Here is a 21169-nt window from a genome sequence, read left to right on the forward strand (position 1 = left end):
CATGCAGGAGTCTGTCTGATTGTCTCTCCCTGTTTCCAGCTTCAGAAAAATACAAAAAAAAAAATTGCATAACCTGATATAATCATAAGGAAACATCAGACAATGCCAGACTGAGGGGCAAGCTACAGAATAACTAGTCTGTAATCTTCAGAAATGTCTATGTCATAAAAATGAAGGCAACATTGAGGGACTGTGCCAAAAACTATAAGACTAAAATGAAACCTGTAATTCTGAACTGGATCCTCTGGGACAATTGGAGAAATGTGAATGAAAGCTGAGACCTATCAGTAGAAATATATCGATAGTCTGAGAACTGCTAGTAGAAATACATCACTGTTGATGTCCTGGTTTTGATGGTAGCATTGTGGTTTTAGAAGAGAGCTTCTTATTTGTAGGAAATACTCACATATTGGAGAATGATGGGGCGTCATGTCAACTTACTCTCAAATGGTTTCAGAGAGAAAAGTGCTTTGTTCTCTTACATCTTTTAGTAATTTTGTGATTATTAAAAAAAAGTAATCAAGAGAAAAAAATTAGCAAGACTAGATCTGACCCTGTAACAAATAACAAACTCATAACATAAGTGTGTGGGGTAGGTTGAGGTGGGGAGGGATGATATATTATTTTAGAATTAGTTTATTCAGATCCAAGCAATGAGAAATGTCATAAATAAATGTCAGATTTTAATCTACATACCTTAAAGAAATGATCGGGAACAAAAAGCTATGTCACTTGTACATGTGAAGGTGAAAGTAGGAAACAGAACTTAGACTACAACCACTAGAAAAACAGATAGACAAATATTCAGCTCTGTTTAAAAATGTGTTTTAAGCATCCATTAGGTCAATAATCAGTCAACTGAACTTATTATTTTTCTTTCATACATGTTTTTGTATTAAAGTATCATTAAAAAACAAACAAAAATAAACCTGTCACCAGGTCAGCTTTCGTGATTCAGCAAACCAGTCTAAAGAACTCGAACCTTCGGGCGTACCTTGAACTCACTTGCCTCAGGGATTTCCTGATCATCTGGCTCATTTCTTGTTACGTGCCACTTCTCCCTAACACTGTACCTGTTGGTTGCATCTGAAAGTCCATCTTGACAGTAAGCTCCTAGGACCAGAGAACTTTAGATCTTTTTATCTCAAACTTTTTTATTGGGAGACCAGAAGGAAAGACTAAGAAAAAAAAATTTTTTCTATGTAGTTCTACTAGGTCCATCTAAAAACTGATGTCCCCTTCATAGTATCACATGAGTTGGGCATGTTGACCCAGATCCCAAGGCTTAGTGGCATCTTCCTGCTCTGAAGTAGTGTCAGGCATAATAGGTTATTTGTTTTTTAAACTACAAAGCTTTATGTCCATGGTTTAGTCCTCGTTTTGCAGCTCTGAATCCAGGGCTGATTTCCATGGTGGGGGCACCATCTTGCATTGCACTCCAAGTATTTTTTTTTTCTGTCATAGTATCATACTCCTTCCCACGAGCTGTCCATCGAGGTGACAGTGGGGTTGTCCTGAAACTATATTTCCTATTGCACTACACAATGCTCTCTGGTATATGGGCAAGCTCTTCTTTCAAATTTGAATGTTGTGCATTTTTCTTCCTTTTTGTTTTTGCTTCTGAGTACAACTGTGTGATGTAGTCGATGCAGCGCTTAGAACGGGAAGCTGGAATAAAGAAAAACAACATGTCAAAGATGAAAACTTATTTTGAACATTATAGCACCCCTTATTGGAAACACTGCACATGGTACTTTTAGGTTCATATATTAACGTCTTAAAAATTGAATCTGAGATTCACAGATGCATAGAAATGACCTGAATGCATTGTTATAAGTCTAACTTTTAAAATGTTTGTTAAAGAAAAAAATACTCATAAACTTGAAATAAAATATATAGACATTTCTGTTATAAAATAGCAGATGTTGCTGGCAAAAAATATATTATCTTCAGCAAAGTTTCATACTATCAGTAACATCACTTATAGGAAAAATAGTATAAAATAATCTTAGGGCAGACCACTCAGAGCCCATGCAACTCTATACACAGAGACGGAGCATCTCCAGAGGGTATCTTTTTTTTTTTTAAATACTCTTTATTTATTTTTATTTTATTTATTCATTTTAGAGAGGAGAGAGAGAGGGAGAGAGAGAGACAGAAAGAGAGGAGAGAGAGAAGGGGGGAGGAGCTGGAAGCATCAACTCCCATATTTGCCTTGACCAGGCAAGCCCAGGGTTTTGAACCGGCAACCTCAGCATTTCCAGGTCGACGCTTTATCCACTGCGCCACCACAGGTCAGGCTCCAGAGGGTATCTTTTAAGTGAGCAAAACCAATGAAGTTGAAATACTGGATCTGAGGGCACTGAGGGGAGGGGGGTGGACGTGGAGAGCAGAGCCCAGGAGACAGTGAACCTCCACTAGCTGTGGCAGCTCCTGGGGATGGACCTTTCTGGGGAGGGAGTCCTCAGGACCGGTGCTCACTTAACATTTTCTTACAGTTGAAGATCAAGGGCATCTGCTGGTTCAGCAGCTGAGCTGAGGGCTTTTCTTTTCCTGCTAAAGGATGTAATTCTACTGTTTTGGTTTTCCTTTGCCTAGGAAAATCGGCATAGGAAACAACACAACTTACACATTAAAGTGGCATCATTCTTCTACTTGCCAGCACGTTTGAGGTGATTGATGTTATAGAAACGTGGGATGCAATACAACAAAGTGTTGTGTAGCTGCTACACATTCTCTCCTCTCACCCTTAGTTCTCACACAGTCTACTCCCTTGTGACCCTCTCCCGCTAGTACAGCTGTTTCTTTCCATTTCATGCCCAACTAGGTCAAAACAAGAAAAGGCAGAATTGTAAAAGACACTTCCTACAAAAGCCTCAATAAAATCGATAGAAACTAGCTGCGAAGCTCCTTGCATTTCTTGCGACTCTTGGCAGGTAGAATAAGTTACCTTGCATGGAGGAAACAGAATGATTGAAAGGCATTACAATTCTTGTTTTACATCTACATCTGATTACTGTATCTTTGTCAAGAATTCTCTCTTTCTTCCTCTCTTCCTTTAATTTTAGACTCTTTTTAAAATTTTTTCTTTACATATTTTGCTTGAGGAATTGCAATGAAGACATACAAAATATCTGATACATTTCTGCTTGAGATAGTTAAGTCTTGTATTCATTTATTCAATACAAATTTATCAAACACTCCATTTGGGCCAACTTCCATGCTAGGATCTGGGGATACACACAGAGTAAATCCAACTGCTCACCACCTGAAAGAGTATTGTCGTAGCTAACTCAATACACCAATAAGGACAACATGCTACAGAAGTACTTCATATGTAAAATGTATATAGGGTTCTTGAGAGCATGGGAGGGGACATGCAGTCCAGAGCTGTGCCTGTGTGTGTCAGCGAGGACTCAGGGATGGCTTCACAAAGTCGTCAGCTACATGAACTTAACTGTTACCTTTCATTGTTTGAGATGCACTTGCTTAAGTTCTACAAAATGATTTAGGCAATTAACTTTACAGGGCTAAAAAAAATAAAAGTTTGGTTTTTAACATCCCCCTTAAAGACAACAGATTAACAAACCTCATTTTTCGAATCTCAGGTCACATGGTTGACTTACTTTGGCCATTCTTCCCTTGGGATGACGTTTCTTCATTATTGGACCTTGATCTGTAACTTTCAAGAGTGTGTTCTGAAATTTCATTTTCTGAAGAAAAGAAAACTAAGTTATTAATCTCAGATGCCACAGACATCATCTCTATGTAGAAAGGTATGTTTGAGGAATACGATAGCTCTGTTGTTATACAACAGCGATTTTATCTTTCCCCTCCCATACCTCATGTCCTCATTCATTCAACAAATCATTCTTTTACTTTTTACTACAAGTCCTATAGGCATCTACTAGGCAGTATAAGACTTGCAGAAGGCAAATGAAAACAGATTAGAATCAAGTATTGTCCTTTGGCAAGGAACGATTTCAATAGCCCTTAAAGAACTCTGGGGATGAAGCATTAATGGGAGATTCTGAAACAATACTATGGTACCTCCTATTGTGCAGATACACTGAAAAGACAGACCCAGCTTCTAAGTTTATTTATCATGAGAACGTTAGTTCATCTGAGTATCTAGAGAGACTGATCTTAAACTCAGCAAAGCGGTACTTCTAAGAGGGTCAGAGCTATTTAAAGATGTAGTATCTTGCTTTGAGACATAATGAAGAGTCTGTCACTGGAGGTGTTGGAGCCATATGTGGCTAAATCAGTGCTGTCCAATAGCACTGAAATGCAAGTCATACACGTAATTTTAAATTTTCTAGTAGCCATGCTCAAAGAGGAAAATGAAGGAGGTGAAATTAAGTTAGTAATAGATTCATTTAACTAGTAGATCCAGTACATTACGCTGGGGAACAATTTTTTTTTTCATTTTCTGCTGCATAAGGTTTTAGAACTGTTTCTATCTATTTCTGCATCACTGATTCCAAATCTGAAATTCGTTTTTTGGTGCATGCTCTAGTTTTTATGCAATTTTAATTTCTTTTTGTTATAGTTAATGGCATGCGTTGGTTTTTAAATTGGAGTTAAAGGGCAACGACTCTTGGATTGAACATAACCACAGGCAATTAATGTTTTACAAACATCACTTTTACATAATTGTAGTTGTTTTTAAATGTAAAAAATTATTATCTGATAAAAACACCCTGTTATTTTGTTTTAAGATTGAATCATGGTTTCTTTGAGTAGGTGTAAATGTAATAGTCCTGACACCTTCTGTTATATATGTGGCTGTTACACACTTCAACATCAAAGGCGCAATATTTCATCATTTATAACATGTGCATATATTGCCTATTTTCAAGTTCTCCTTGGCGATCAAGACAAGAATTGGGCTCCTCATATTGTGTGTCATAATTGTGAGGAAATGGTTTGTGACTGGACAAAAGGAAAATGCAAAGGAATGCCTTTTGGTATTCCCATGGTTTGGTGTGAACCTAAGGACCACAGCAGTGACTGTTCTTTCTATTTGATCCATACAAAGGGCATTGGCAAGAAAAAACAGCATATAATCACATATCCTAATATTCCTTCAGCAATATGACCTATCCCACACTCTGAGACACCCCCAGTTCCAGTTTTCAATGGTTTTATTTCTTTTAAGGATGAAGAAAGTGATAAGTGTATTTTGATAAGATGCATGAGGAAATGGTTGAGAATCTGAAGGGTCTTCTTCTGATGCCAAGCAGTCATTAACCCCTCAGCAGTTTAGCCAACCCGAATTGAATGACTTAGTAGGAATGACATAAAAATTGTCCTCGACTTTCTGAAGTATGAGGAGCATAACTGGATCATTTGTGTGGATCTAAAAATGCTAAATTTCATGCTAGGACAACAGAGAGGTTTCACAAACTATCCTTGCTTTCTGTGTTTGTGAGACAGCTGAGCTCGGGAGAAACACTGGACACAGAAGGAGTGGCTGAAACATGAAGCTCTAGAAATAGGGATGCAAAATATTGTGAATGAACCTGTAGTTAATCGAGACAGGATCATTTTTCCCCCACTTCACATACATCAAACTTGGCTTAATGAAGCAGTTTGTTCAGGCTTTGAATAGAGAAAGTGAATGCTTTCAACATATTATTTCTGCTTTTCCTGCCTTGTCTTTTGAGAAGATAAAAGCAGGTGTATTTGATGGACCTCAAATTCAAACCCTCATATGTGATGAAAAATTTGCCAGGAAGATGAATAAGGAAGAGAAAGCATCATGTCAGTCTTTTGTGGCAGTTACAAAGAACTTCCTTGGCAACAAAAAAGCAGAAAACAATAAATTTCTGGTTCAAAAGATGCTGTTGGCTTTCCATGACATTGGACATAACATGAGCATTAAGATTCACTTCCTGAACAGTCACCTTGATAAGTTTTCTGAAAATCTTGGAGCTGTTAGTGATGAGCAGACTACTGCTGGAGCATCAAACGAGATTGTCCTCAACAAGTACACAAACGCAAAAGCTACAAATGCAAATTTTTTCCTGAATAGAATTTAAATAAGTTTTGTACAAATTTTATGATTAAAATAAGTGTTTTAATATGTTCTATTTTGAAATTGTAGATAAATTCTGATGCAATCATATCTTTTATGTATTAGTGTATTTACTGCTTTATATAAATTATTATATTTTCACAAAGATGATGCCCACGAAGACATTCGACTTCATTATGTTAAACTAAATGTTGAAAATTTTACAATAAGATAAAAACCTAAAATCTTGAATTGCAAAAAAGCTGTAGCTTACAGAGAAAAATTAATGTCAGATTTGAGATCAGTACACTCAAATTAGGTAAGAACAAGTGTTTTTGTAAATGCAACAAAAATTTTGTTCCCCAGTGTTATTATTAAATATATTGTATACCTGTGTGTGTGTGTGTGTGTGTGTGTGTGTGTGTACTGAGTCTGCAGCATATATTATTCTTACAGCACCTTTCCAGAGGGACTAGCCACATTTCAAGTGCTCAATAGCCATGTCATGGCTACTGTTGCGAAGCACAGAGCTACTTAACAGCTCAGAACTAAAGAGGGAATTTAATCCTTATACAAATTTATGGAGTCAATTAGGTAGGTGGGTTATTCTGGGTAACTACTAAGGTTCCTTCTAAAGCTCTGATAAATGTTGAGTCTTGGCCCTGGCCAGTTGGCTCAGCGGTAGAGCGTCGGCCTGGTGTGCGGGGGACCCGGGTTCGATTCCCGGCCAGGGCACACAGGAGAAGCGCCCATTTGCTTCTCCACCCCCCACCCCCTCCTTCCTCTCTGTCTCTCTCTTCCCCTCCCGCAGCCAAGGCTCCATTGGAGCAAAGATGGCCCGGGCGCTGGGGTGGCTCCTTGGCCTCTGCCCCAGGCGCTAGAGTGGCTCTGGTCGCCACAGAGTGATGCCCCGGAGGGGCAGAGCATCGCCCCTGGTGGGCGTGCCGGGTGGATCCCGGTCGGGCGCATGTGGGAGTCTGTCTGACTGTCTCTCCCCGTTTCCAGCTTCAGAAGAAAAAAAAAAATGTTGAGTCTACGTATTTTAAAAGGTATTTTCTAAGCTAGTTATAGAATTTTTTTGTTTCCAATAATAACCTTTTAATCAGCATGCTTAGGAAAAAATTACTAACATATTATGGTTGAGGGAAGTTGAGTGCATTCTTTCCAAGTAAAAATGGACTAAAACAGTCTATTATAGTCAACCTTTGACTATATAGAATAAGAACTCTGAGAGCAGGGCCCTGGTCTGTCTTATTGACAGATGTGTATCCTGTTCCTGGAACAGTGCATGGCAATAATAGGTGCTCAGTGAATGCTTATTGGTTGGATGGAGGGATGGATGGATGGATGGATGGATGGATGAATGGATGGATGGATGAGTTCTCTATTTTATATCCTTTTGTGAATAGAAGCTTTTATAATATAATTCCAATTCCTAGAGCTGCTCTAGTTGTCCCTGGTTTTGTACTTTTTCACTATAATTCCTGGAAATCCACCTCCCTTTATCATGGTAAAGCAAATAGTTGCTTATTTAGATGACAACACTTATCAAGTAGATTTGTGCATCATCTAACAGAAAAACTGTAACAGAATTTCCCTTTCGGCTAGCCAATGGTTTCAGCGTCTGGTAGCCTCCATCAGGTTCTCGGCCTACTCACCTTTTTTCCATACCACGTGTGCTTTCCGAAGCTTCATTATGAAGAGCTGGACGATGATGAAGAGTATGAAAATGAGGAAGGACACCAGCGTGAGCAGCAATGTACCACTTTTCTTTCCCGTCAGTCCTTCATACCGAGGGTCTGCGCCTATAAGAAATATGAAAGGATTCTAGATAGTTTGAAGGTTTTTTGTTCACTGAGGTTTTTTGAATTTGTACACAATTCTTCCAAAATATAATGCAGACTAATAGACAGCTCAGATGAAGAGACGAGGAGGAGCTTTACCCTGAAGATCAAGAGATTCATACTATTTATTCTCTGAAAACAAGAATACAAACAATTTAGTGGGATAATTTGAAAAGGGTTTCTAAGCTATATAGATACTGAACTATTTAATTTTTATTTCTGGTGAAAACTTGAGAATACTGACTTCAATTATAGTCAGGGGATCAAATTAGTTGTAAGGAATAAGTTGTTTTCTAAGGTGTTTTTTTTTTTAGCAATGTGTAGTTTAGCAAGAGAGGTTGTTAAGAAGTTTGAAAAACTATGCAAACAAAATAATTATTGATCTTGGCTAGGTTGAATGTGGTCCTACACGAATGCATTTGGAAATAAACTAGATGAGCCCTGAAAGGTCTTTCTAAACCCAGAATTATGGTTCTATGTCCTCTAGTGTCCTGGTCTCCTCATCTTTTTCTACATATGTAAACAAATAGATTAATGAAAACAAACAGAAGTAAGCTCTCCGTGCCAAATTTTAGGTCCACATATGTTAATATGATGTGTTCAGGGACTGAGAGGCAGAAGTGGTCCCTGAGTTGGTCAGGAAAGTTTTCAGGGAAGATATTGACCTTGACAAGATGGTAAGGAGAGGAGTGAAAATGCTTTTCTTTGCTCAGGGACAGTTAGGATAAACTGGGCAAGGCATTCAGAACGAGGTGATGTTTTCAGAAAAAAGATTCTTGTCAGGACTTTACCGAGACAGACTGCAGAGGGAGTGCTAGAGTGCATCTTACCGGAGCCGGTTAAGGCTCATGCCCTGCGTGGTTGACTAGGGGAAGTGACAGAGGCTTCCTGAACACCAGTGTAAAGAGGGCAAACGGATGTTTGGATAGGAAAGTGCTCAATGCAGGTTACGAAAGGAGAAACTGAAGTTATAACACTGCATGCAGGAGATGATTGAGGTTCTGGATCAGGGTGGTGGCGCTGAGAGTAGACACAATACCTGAAAGTCCTTGGAAACTGACTGATTTCATGTGTGTGTACGTGCACGCGCACACACACATGCACGCATACACACATACATATGCACAGACGGTCGTGAAGGATGACACCAAGGTTTAGGATCATGTGATACTTTAGACAAACTGGCTTTGTAAGAAAATATGCTGTTCAGTTGTTAGCAATGTTGAATTTGAGGAGATGGTGGACAATTCAGCTAAGGTTATGTAGGAAATAGAATAAAACAAGGACTAATGCTCAGGGGAAGGATCTGGAAATAAAGGTATGAAATCTCCTGCCTGATGGCAACAAGTACAGTCTTGAAAATGGGTAAACTCTTTAAGAATTAAGGAAAAAATCAAGGATAGGGAAGTATAATCAGAAGCAAATCTACATAGAAAGAAGAGGAGGAAGGGAAGTTAGCTAAGGGACATAGAAAAAGAGTGGTTAGTGCCTGACCAGGCGGTGGAGCAGTGGATAGAGCATTGGACTGGGATGTGGAGAACCTAGGTTTGAAATTCCGAGGTTGCCAGCTTGAGCATGGGCTTATCTAGTTTGAGCCAGGCTCACCAGCTTGAGCCTAAGGTCCCTGGCTTGAGGAAGGGGTCACTCAGTCTACTGTAGCCCCCCAGTCAAGGCACATTTGAGAAAGCAAACAATGAACAACTAAGGTGCCGCAACAAAGAATTGATGCTTCTCATCTCTCTCCCTTTCTGTCTATCCCTATCTGTCCCTCTCTCTGTCTATCTCTTTCTCTCTCTCTCTCTCTCTCTCTCTCTCTCTCTCACACACACACACACACACACACACACACACACAGTGGTTAGCAAAAAGTACAGGACCAGGCAGAGTATGTCATAGAAGCCAAGGAGGTAACTAAGTCAAGGACCAAGGGGATGATTAACCAATAGAAAGGTTGAGAAAAATGAGGACTGAAAAAAACTATTGGACTTCCTGATCAAAAGATTAAAATGTCAAGTGTTTAGTCTAAATGCAGTAGGGGACACTTACCAATGGTCAAGTCAGGGTCTTGAGTAGTTTGTTCCTCCTCTTCTTTGTTAGTCTCTGATGTACTAAAAGCTTCTATTACTGCAACTAAAGCAACAGAAACACATGATATACACACATAATATGCACATACCGTGTGTCCATATGGTGTGTTATTTCTCAGCACCGCTCTGAGCAAACTGAGTTTTAGAGAAGTAAATTGTCTCAAGTCCTGCAGCAAATCAGTGGTAGAACCAATATTGAAACTCAGGACCCCAACTTACAACCGTTATTTTTTACTTCCTTACAGAATCAGGGCTATGAGTGTGACAGGCCTCAGGATGAGACAAGAGAACAGCCAAACAGTGAAGAATAGCATGGCGAGCTTTTTTAGGAAACCTACAGCCTGAAATGGACAAAGCAATGACTTTTATGTTGAAAAGTAGGTCCAGTTGTCATTCAAACCTATGATCCTCTCCCGAACTCCTCCCCACCCTAGAAGTGGAGAGTACTATGATGCTTTTTCTAGGTAAGACAAACGATAAAAATTATAAAAATCTTTTCTGATTTTGTGTTTATCCTTATTTTCTGTTTTTTTTTATTTTTTCCTGTTACAGTTTCTTGCTTTTTAGCCCATTACACAAGGGAAATGAAACCACCCATTCTTCTACTGAAAATGGATATTATTAACAGTAATAAAACTATAGGAATGGAAAGGTGAAAGAAATTTTAGAAACCATACTTTTTAAATCTTATGTTATATATGAAAAAGCAGAGCAGAAAACTGAGTTATTTAGCAGTGTTGTAAACCAATTTAAAGACAACTAGATTCTAAACATTTGTAAAAATATTAGATTATTGAAGCAAGTAAAGTGGCTGTTCCAGTTCATACTATTTTCAATTTCCATTGTTCTTTAAAAAAACTATGGCCCTGGCCGGTCGGCCTGGCGTGCGGGGGACCCGGATTAGATTTCCGGCCAGGACACATAGGAGAGGCGCCCATTTGCTTCTCCACCTCCCGCCCCCTCCTTCCTCTCTGTCTCTCTCTTCCCCTCCCGCAGCCAAGGCTCCATTGGAGCAGGGATGGCCTGGGCGCTGGGGATGGCTCTTTGGCCTCTGCCCCAGGCGCTGGAGTGGCTCTGGTCGCGGCAGAGCGACGCCCCGGAGGGGCAGAGCATCGCCCCCTGGTGGGCAGAGCGTCGCCCCTGGTGGGCGTGCCGGTCGGGCGCATGCGGGAGTCTGTCTGTCTCTCCCCGTTTCCAGCTTCAATTAAAAAATAAATAAATAAATAAAAATAAATAAATAAATAAATAAACCTATATGGTACAAATTGCATTTATCGATTTTTAAAACCCCCAACATTTATTTTTAAATATTATTCAAGATAAAAAAATTTTTTTGAATGTGATCTGATACTCAGAACTATGAACATAATATATAATAATGTGAAAGCACTTATCCCACCAAATTAAATTGTTATAGAAACACTATCTGAAACAGAACGAGGACATTTAGGAGTTTATGCCCTTCTGGGCGAGGCATTCAGAGCACCAGGACAGCTTCATGTTCTCATCCTTCGTTTCATTGATACTGCATTTTCTGAGTACCAGCTGGGGCCAGATACTGTGCTAAGTGGAATACAAATATAAATTATACTATCATTGTCCAGAGTTAACCATCTAGTGGAGTCACTGTCTAAAACACTGGAATTATAATCTAGGTTTTCTCAATTCTTCTGCATTTATAGTTCAATGTTGTCGTCAAAAACTATCTGAGTTCTTGAGAGCCAAGTAACGGAGAGGGAGAAAGGGGGAGAAGAGATTATAAGGTGTTAGTTTCTTCCGAACCCAGAGGGTTAACTATGGCACTTCTCCAGGTCACCACAAAGCTGGAGGGAGTCCTGCATGGTCTTGTTACAAATTTTAAAAAATAATGTTCTTAAAAATTAGAATTGGAAAACTGACCTCCCAAAAAGGCATAATTTAAAAAAACAAATCTGAACAATTTCGACACTTACCAGTACGAGCGGGAGTAGACAGCTGAGGGTCTTGAGACCATGAAGAGCTCTCGTCCGGGGCATCTGACGCTGTCTTTTGATCAGTAACTAGGAAAGGGGAAAAACAAAATTTTACAACCACAGAGAACAGTTTTGCCCACATTGTGCTCGGTAGGACAGGTTGGAGAAGGTATCTGGCTGCTACCTGCTTGCGGAGGTTTTGCAGAAACCTCAGCACTCAGTGTTCTATCTATCGCTCTCCGAGCTGGTTTGTGGAGCTGTATCCCGCTGCTGGCCATCTGCTGAATTGCCTGCTCAGAAGTACAGCATGCTGGACCTCTGTGGAGCGGGGCATTCCACAGTCTTAGGCAGAGGGTATTCATTCACTGTCTCTGCCTGTCGTCGATCTCTCTGTCTCCCTATCTGTCCATTCACATATCTAACTAGTTATTTGTTAGGTGGCTTTGGAATCAGGTTCAGACAGGGTGGAATTCCAACACTCCTACATGCCTACTGCTCAGTGAGTTTGAACAAGATACTTAATCTCCCAAGTGCTCAGTTTTTTAATACCTGTATTATGAAGATACTAACAGCATTTACCTCTTGGAATTTTTTTGTGAAAATTAATGACTTCATTCATTCAACATATTTAGCATAATACTTGCTATTTACTAAGCCTAAATCTTATTTTACAATATAAAATATATTTAGAAATGTTTCCAGAGGTCCAATCTTTGCATAGATTTAATCAATCTATGAACAGGCCTGGGACTAAAGAGCAGATAAAAAAGGTGCCTGTTAATTTGCAAATACTGGCATTGAGATATCACAGGTGGGTAATGCCTTTATCAAATCTATGAGTATTTCTCAGTTTTTTATTTAATCAAAGAATTTCTGTGCTATAAAATGTTATTGTCTTAAACATTACATGCAGGAGCTGTAAGAGAAAGAAGAATCACTAAAGAAACATTAGAGAAATAGTAACAGACTGTAGGCTAAAACTAAAGCTGTGACTACAAAGATGCCAGAGAAAATTGAAGAAAGAGGAGAGTTATTGGCAGTGAAAGAGGAAAATATTTGAAAGTGAGCCAAATAGAAGAACTAGACGCAAATGACAAGAAGAGCATAATATGAGAAATATTGGGGACATGTAGAGTAAAATTTAATCATGATTAAAATCCTCTAGAATAATGCATACTATATAAATTTACCTAATTGTATATTTATGTATGAAACAGGTTATAGATATGTACATATTATATATCTTGTTGGACATATAATAATGTATGTATATAGATGTATATGAAACCATATATGCAAATATATAAAATACATTTATAATATATATTTTATGTTATATGTATGTCTATATAAAACCTGTTTTATACATAAATATATATAAAATAGAATATATATATTCTATACAAACTAGAGTTTGTATTTACTTCGATTTATCCTCTCAATTGACAAGAAGCTATTAGATAGATTCATTTGGACAGTTGTTTTGGTTAGGTGGATACCAGTGCATCACGATTTAACTTTCTAGTTGGTCAGAATGTTACAGCCCTTCACTATCTACTATATCTCCACTAGCTACAATGACTGTTTAAATTAAAATTAATAAATGTTAAATAATATTAAAAATTTAGTTCCACAGTTGTGCAATATTTTGTTTTTACCCCATCTTTAAATAAATAATAGGAAACCAAGATAACTCATTTGGAATACTTAAAAGATGAAATAAACCACTTTGCAGCTAGTCTTTCTATCTCTGCTGTTCTGTTCTCCACATGTCTTCATATCTTCAGACCTCCCAGACACAGTTTCAATACTATTGGCTCTCCTATTCAAGAAACTGGATTTCTTTCAGAAGCATTTGATAAATAAAGTCTCATATTCTCTGTGCTGATCCTCCATATTTCTCTGTGCTTGCCCCCTGCTCCTTCTACTGATGGGGGTGGAGGCTGGGGAGGGCCTGAGTCATAACAAAGCAGGAAATTTTGTGTCAGAGGACAGCACAGCCCAGTCTGTGGGTCCTCGGGTCTTCTAAACGCAGCTGCCTCGAGAACGGCTTTTGTTTTGACGAGAAAGTGACTGGTGGAAAGCATGTGGTGGGGAGAGGGGACGTTTAACCACAGCAGCAGCACCACGAGGCAGCAAAGGCAGTTTTCCCACAGTGTGGTTCTCACTAATGAACGTCTTTCATGATCAGTTATTTCATTTGACAAAAAGTTATTTCAACAAATGCATTGCCATCTAACCGGTTTCTCCTTCACAAGTGTGAATGAATCCTTGTACTTCAGGAATCTTTCTTTACACTGAGAAATACCTTATAAAATAATGCACGTCAGATTCCTATTAATTACAGGTGTAATTCATGCTACATCTTATAGGATGCCTCTTGGCTCAAAAAGTTTTATATAGCTTAAAAATTATTTCTTTCTCGATGGTGAAGGAATGAGAGACTAGATATCCTGAAAATAGAAGCGACTCCTCTTCACATTTAACATTTGATGTTTTGTTTATTTTTTATTATCACTTTGTGTCTTGCTCCGAATATCAACAGGATGAAACTAAAATCTTTGAAACAGTTTTAACAAAATATATCTAAAGAAAAATCTTGGCTTAATGTCACTGAATGAGTGTTCTTATAGAAACATAAAAGGGTATAGACAAGCCTAGATGTATTTCAGTTAATACTATCTCCTGTCCGGTCAAATATAAAGATGCAGCGTGCTTCATATGATCTCTCCAAAAACATGACCACAGTGAAGTGAGGTAAGGTGAAATTACACCAGCTGTCACTAGCAAAAAACAAGCACGACACTATTTGCTATGTCACTGTCCTAGGCTTTCTGTGCAACTGGGGTTTTTCTGAACGTTGGAACAGTTGCAACCTTGTTGCTCAGCAGGACAAATTTCAATCATTAAAAGAATTTGCTGCCCTGGCCGGTTGGCTCAGCGGTAGAGCGTCGGCCTAGTGTGCGGGGGGACCCGGGTTCGATTCCCGGCCAGGGCACACAGGAGAAGCGCCCATTTCTCCACCCCTCCGCCGCGCTTTCCCTCTCTGTCTCTCTCTTCCCCTCCCGCAGCCAAGGCTCCATTGGAGCAAAGATGGCCCGGGAGCTGGGGATGGCTCTGTGGCCTCTGCCCCAGGCGCTAGAGTGGCTCTAGTCGCAACATGGCGACGCCCAGGATGGGCAGAGCGTCGCCCGTGGTGGGCGTGCCGGGTGGATCCCGGTCGGGCGCATGCGGGAGTCTGTCTAACTGTCTCTCCCTGTTTCCAGCTTCAGAAAAATGAAAAGAAAAAAAAAAAAATTTGCTGTTAAGGAGAGATCTATTGATGGTAATCTCACTCTGAAAGACTTTCCCCTCCTGTATTTAATTTTGTTTGATAGCATAAGACTGAGGTAAATTAAAAACGATTCTAGACATCATTAGTTCTTCTTACCCAAATCTTCAAACCGGAAGGATGCTACCAGTTTTCTTCCGTGGAGGCCTTTGTGTCGGATTATGCAGTCCACTGTTGAGTTCTTGCTGTATTCATGGACTCGGAGGGTGCTGCTGCTATTACATTTCTTCCCATCAGTTTCAAATTTATGATAGGTTTCACCTGTAGGGCAATTTAAGGCAATGAATGCATGAGGTAGTGGCTATTTAATGTTATTGGATGGGTTTGCTTCTTTCAGAAACCAAGGGTCTTGACATCTTGGCCAACCTATGAGACTTTTAACTTCATTATAGCCAAAGACAGTTGCCTTGTATGTGCTCAGCCCTACTTACAAAAGGAAGTAAATAAACAGAGTGGATAGGTTTCTATAAAGACTTCACTACTGAAAAAACAACAACAACAAAAACAAAGCTTCAAAGCTTGTAATGGCATCCAAGAAGGATAGCTTGACATGGTTGTGAAACACAAGGACACAAGGCTACACTGATTTAATAAATAAGGCAAATTAAAGGAGAAATCTTTAGTGTTGTAGATAGATGTGGTCCTGAACTGAGAGTCAGATATGGGTTTTAGGTCTCTTTACTCTAGAATTCCTCTTGACCCTTGGTGTCCTCAACCATAAAGGGTTCCTTCCAGCTCTAAGAATCTATGATTATGTAAAATCAAACACAATACTTGTTAAAATAGCAACAAACTATACATAGTTTTTGAAGATGGTAATTAGTTTATCTTCTTCAATCAAAAGGGTCAGAGTTTAGATTCTTGGTTACCATATTTTTATCTGTCATTGATGGCATGACACTGTATATACTACATAAGAAAGATCATTTATTGTGTTAAATGTATTTTCAATTCATGCCTACTGGAAAGATTATGCTCAGGGGGAATAAGCTCTATTTTATCTTTATTTTATGAAATTATATCCAATTATAAGGCACCATAATAAACATCACATTTTTTATTTCTACCTTGTTTTAAGCAAAATGTGTAATCACGTAATCTGTGATTACCCTTTCAAGATTAAGAAGTATTATTGATTGGTTATAAAGATACGTAGTTTGGAAAAGAACTGATGAATTACAGAATAGTGTTCTCTGGCACCACCAGAGGGTGCCAGAACATTAAAAACAAAATCCCTTGGAAATTTAGGAAGGAAAACAAAGGAGGAAGGAACTATTTCTTCACTTACCATAGAGCTCTAAATCATTCGCTAACAGCCAGGTTATCTGTGGCGGGGGCTTGCTTCTCATGGTGGAGCATTTAAGCATAACATGTTCTTCTCCATTTTGCATTCTGACGACTGAAACTTCCAGGGTTGACTTCAAAGGAGTTGCTAGAAAAAAAATTAATTTTTCTGTGCTTAACTAGCTGATCTCAGCAAATCATAAAACCTAATAATCTGCAGGGGTCATTGTCAGGTATCTACCTCATCGTCATATTTTTTTTGTACTTGCCCTTTCCCAGAATATAGTTAAAGGGCTTATATACCTGTAAAACTACTTTGGCTATAGTGATTAGTATCCCCAAATTCCCAAACTATGTTACAAGAACAATTTTACATTTGATATATGACTGTCTTTGATTGGTTGAGTACCAAGTGAGGAATACCCATCCGAATTCTAGCTCCACCTCTGTTACAAACTAGTTGTAAGAACTTGCTTTATTCGCCCAATTTCTTGGTTTGTCAATTTCTTTGTTTGTGACATGAAGAAATTGGTTTACGAGTTGGTTGTTTCAACTCCAAGCTTTCCTGAGCCCATGACTCAGTTCAAGGTAAGTTACTTCTGCCCTCTCTTAATATCAAAGAGCCATGTGTCATAAAGGGTTCTTTGATCCCTTTTCTTCCTATTCTCGTTGTGGAAATACTTTTTAGTTAGACGTCCTGCTACTTTCCATTCTACCTCAGACTTTGGTTCAGACCTTTGCTCTTCCACATTTTTGTGTCCATCCACCTGCCATCGAGACATTGGAAAGCCAGCTCAAGTAGGCACTCGATGTGTTCAATGACAGCGATACAAATATGGAGAAGATAACATCCTTTAAGGAACTAATAGTTGGTGAGAGACTCGGCCCCTAAGCTGTTGATTAAAAGAGCTGTGACGGAAGGAATGCCTGGGTGTTATGATTGCCTTGAAGGGCACACAACCAGCCTGAGCCAGAGTACTGTTGGGGGCGGCCAATAAAGTAGGGGAAAAACAGCCCTCGAACTGAGTCACATTGGTTCTCAAAACCCCCCAGGAGCCACTCCTTTCCTGACACTTTGTCATCGTGATTTTACTTTATGGAAGGCACCACACACTATACTAATTTAATAAGACAAGTTTAAGAAATGCGTGGCATGTGGAATTACATTTTTAATTGAGCTGTTCTGCCACAATAAGCCAAAATGTAAAGATTGTAAAAACTTGAGCTGGCCCTGGCTGGTTGGCTCAGCGGTAGAGCGTCGGCCTGGCATGCGGGGGACCCGGGTTTGATTACCAGCCAGGGCACATGGGAGAAACGCCCATTTGCTTCTCCACCCCCCCCCCCCCCCACTCCTTCCTCTCTGTCTCTCTCTTCCCCTCCGCAGCCAAGGCTCCATTGGAGCAAAGATGGCCCGGGTGCTGGGGATGGCTCCTTGGCTTCTGCCCCAGGCGCTAGAATGGCTCTGGTAGCGGCAGAGCGACGCCCCGGAGGGGCAGAGCATCACCCCCTGGTGGGCGTGCCGGGTGGATCCCGGTCAGGTGCATGCGGGAGTCTGTCTGACTGTCTCTCCCCGTTTCCAGCTTCAGAAAAATACAAAAAAAAAAAACAAAAAAAAACTTGAGCTGAATGAAACCGAGCACCTATGGAACTGAGCAAGTCCTGGGGAATCAGGAGGCTGTCACTTCCTATCTGTGTCTCCTCCCCACTCCCCCACCCCCAACAGAAGAGAGGAAATTGTTTTGGCTAAGGAAGTGAGCTGGTTTTCCAGTGCAATTGCGTCTGAATTCATCCTGTCTGTGGCTATGCTCTCATAATGTTTTATTTTATTTATATACATGTCTTGCTCTCCTAAACTGGTGTGCAAACTTCTTGTGGGCAGAGATAGGGATTCAATTATCTCTGATTCCCTAGAGCCTAGCTCAGTGCCTGGCACATAGTCACAGGTCATCAAATATTCTCTTTCTTTAGTTCCTCAGAGAGAACATTTAGTTGATGCCAAAGGCAAAATTTTTACGAATTCCCATTTTCATTTGGGGGGGCTTGCAACTCAAAATGCTCCTTTTTGTTTTTTGTCAATCAAAGGTGGCAGAGGTGCTGGAAGTAACATTTTTCAATGAAAACGTGAAGTTTAAAAATGAGAGCCAATGTTCCTAAGTACATTGCTGCAGGACGGGGTTTGCTGGCTTTGAGGCACTTACCCAGCACAATCACTTTCACTTCCTTTGTTCTCACGGAGTCTTCGCCATAATGTAAACACTTGTACACGCCTTCGTCTTGTGTGGTTACGTTAGGCATGCTGATGGAAAGCTGATTGGGGGAGTGGTGAAGAAGCTGGTATTTCATATTTTTTAAAGCTGCACAGGGAGATGGGAAAGAGCCATTATGAGGAAAGGTTTCAGATGAATACAGACTCGCAGTGAATTGATTATTCACAGAATAGCGTTTGATTTTCACACCTTAAAGGAACAAATATCACATCTTTGATAGAGTTGACTTACAAATCCTAATACTACCTGCTGGATGCCTCACAATAGCTTGAAGTCGGTTTAGAAAATAAAATATTTTGATATGGTAACTGTGAAATAAACAATTTCCTTTATTTGTGTTTGTAGGAAATGAAGAACACTGTGTTGGTTGGAGGGTTCAGGTTGCAGAAGAATTTTCAATTTTTTTTCTTTATGTTGTGAAAAATGCCCCACTATTATTTACCTTTTTGCAAACTGATTCATTTGATGTTGTCTTGTCAGAATGACTGTGAGAAATGAAAAATAAGTGCATTGATATTCATTGCTCCAGCTGGGGGCTTTTGGTTTTTAATTTAAAAAAATTCATTATTATTTGAAGTTCCCCAAAGATTATTAACAACCTAGTCTTTCTAGGTTGTTACCAATGGGGGATAAAAATAAAGGGCAAGCTCCAGAGAAATCCAGCCAATAACAAGTATTCCTCTTGATTCTATATTGACATGGAAGATTGTCTCAAATCAGAGGTCCCTTAGCTAATCAGAGGCTCCTGAAATGAGTAGTTTTGTCTTCCTCTCTCCCTTTTTTCTTTCCTTCCTTCCTTCCTTCCTTCCTTCCTTCCTTCCTTCCATCCTTCCTTCCTTCCTTCCTTCTTTTATTCTTTCCTTTTTTTCCTTTCCTCTTAAGATTTATAATATGAACAAGCTTAAACTAGTTACGCCTTGGATGGCTGGTCAAGGAAGGGTGTTTCTCGTCTGGAGCCAGGGTTGCGTGTCCTGGTGTTACATGAGTAGAATGCAGGAATTCTCAACCTCAACACTATTGATTGGCATTTGAGTCCATAATCCTTTGTTGTGGGGGTTGTTCTGTGCACTATAAGATGCTTACCAGTATCCCTGGCCTCTCTACTCTCTGAGATATAAAATGATCTCATTATGAAAAGGGAGGTTTGATAAAATCCTACTCAAAAAGATGAATTCAATAGACTTTTAAGAATCTTGATGGGAAAAAAATGTAACTATGTAAGGTGATGAATGTTTCCTACATTGTGGTCAACATTTTAAATATATACATATATCAAAACATTATGTTGTGTAACTTAAACTAATAGGTTATATGTCAATAATATCTCAATTAAAGCTGAAAACAACCCCACACTCCCTTAAGGCGTGTTTTTGATGAGAGGCATGACTAACTTCCTTTCCAAAGTAGTATGTCCTGTCAGTTCTTATTGCTTAGCGATCTTGATTTCATGCCGAGGCTGACAAGCGAAAAGGAGCTGTCTGACTTGAGATTTGTGACTTGAGATTGCTCAGGCGCAAAATGAGGCAGCTGGCTCCAGATGTGGGGTGATGGTGCGAGCTGAATGAGCACAAGGGGTCCCAAGTCCCTCAGCCACCTGTCTGTCATTGTGCTGCTGCTTGTTTCATGGTCACTAAGATTCAAACTGTGACGTGGGGGCGAGGTGGTGGCAGGAAAATGTGCTTTGTAACTTTAGCCCCCTTTACCAAGCCTTCGGGTGGGTTTTCCATTTCAGATTTCCTGTCAAAAAAAGTGGCCAGGTGTAAAACAGCAGGCCTCTGGGTATGATTCATGTGCAGCAGTAGCCGGGGCTGAGCCCACTGTCTGGGTGACTCATGCTGGCTTTCTGTCCTACCAACTTGTTTGTCTGGAAAATCCCTCAGGTTTGGTGACAATTTAGTTTTCTTTCACTTACCAGGATGCTCGTTTAGAAAAATGGTGAACCCTGACGGGGCCAGCCACTGCAGGGAGGTATTCTCCACCTCAGAGAGGACACACTGTAGGGTGACCGTCTGACCTTCCTCCACAGTGATGGTTTCTGTGCGGTTAGTCAGAAAGGCCTCTGCAGAGGAAGAGAATGGGATGGTCAGCATGGCCCGAGCCACCCCACTCCTGTGCTAGGCAGGGACTTTGTCCCAACCCAACCTTGTTTATTTCTTCGATCATTTATTATACAAACAATACCTAAGTCAATACAAAATAAAAATGCATAGGAAGGAGTGGGCACCCTGCATGGAAGGTGTGAAGATGTCTCCTGAAGGAGGTCTGCTTGAGGGCGGGGGCTCCACAGGGAAAAGGGCACAGCTGGAGAACATCTTGGACACTTGCACTGTCATATGCCCAGAACAGTGTCAGGTCTGGTTACTTATTTTGAATTTAACTTTCAAA

The 21169-nt window shown here is 39.9% G+C and overlaps 1 protein-coding gene and 1 non-coding gene across 2 annotated transcripts in view; one reads left to right on the plus strand and one right to left on the minus strand.

The window, feature by feature from the left end:
• Positions 1–432: 432 nt before the first annotated feature.
• CRTAM (cytotoxic and regulatory T cell molecule) overlaps positions 433–21169 on the minus strand; it is a 28530-nt gene continuing 7793 nt past the window's right edge. Inside the window, exons 2-10 of the mRNA XM_066255003.1 lie at positions 20697–20843; positions 18716–18871; positions 16522–16665; positions 15333–15494; positions 11903–11989; positions 9910–9993; positions 7678–7824; positions 3627–3713; positions 433–1668 (exon numbers count right to left, since the gene is read on the minus strand). Of these exons, the coding sequence (XP_066111100.1) occupies positions 1538–1668; positions 3627–3713; positions 7678–7824; positions 9910–9993; positions 11903–11989; positions 15333–15494; positions 16522–16665; positions 18716–18871; positions 20697–20843 (1145 nt within the window). The 3' untranslated portion in view covers positions 433–1537. The remainder of the gene's footprint in view (positions 1669–3626; positions 3714–7677; positions 7825–9909; positions 9994–11902; positions 11990–15332; positions 15495–16521; positions 16666–18715; positions 18872–20696; positions 20844–21169) is intronic.
• On the plus strand, positions 14824–14900 carry TRNAT-AGU (transfer RNA threonine (anticodon AGU)). Its single transcript has one exon. It is a non-coding gene; the product is annotated as a tRNA-Thr (tRNA).

The sequence above is a fragment of the Saccopteryx bilineata genome, chromosome 2, assembly GCF_036850765.1.
Source record: "Saccopteryx bilineata isolate mSacBil1 chromosome 2, mSacBil1_pri_phased_curated, whole genome shotgun sequence".
Lineage (NCBI taxonomy): Eukaryota > Metazoa > Chordata > Mammalia > Chiroptera > Emballonuridae > Saccopteryx > Saccopteryx bilineata.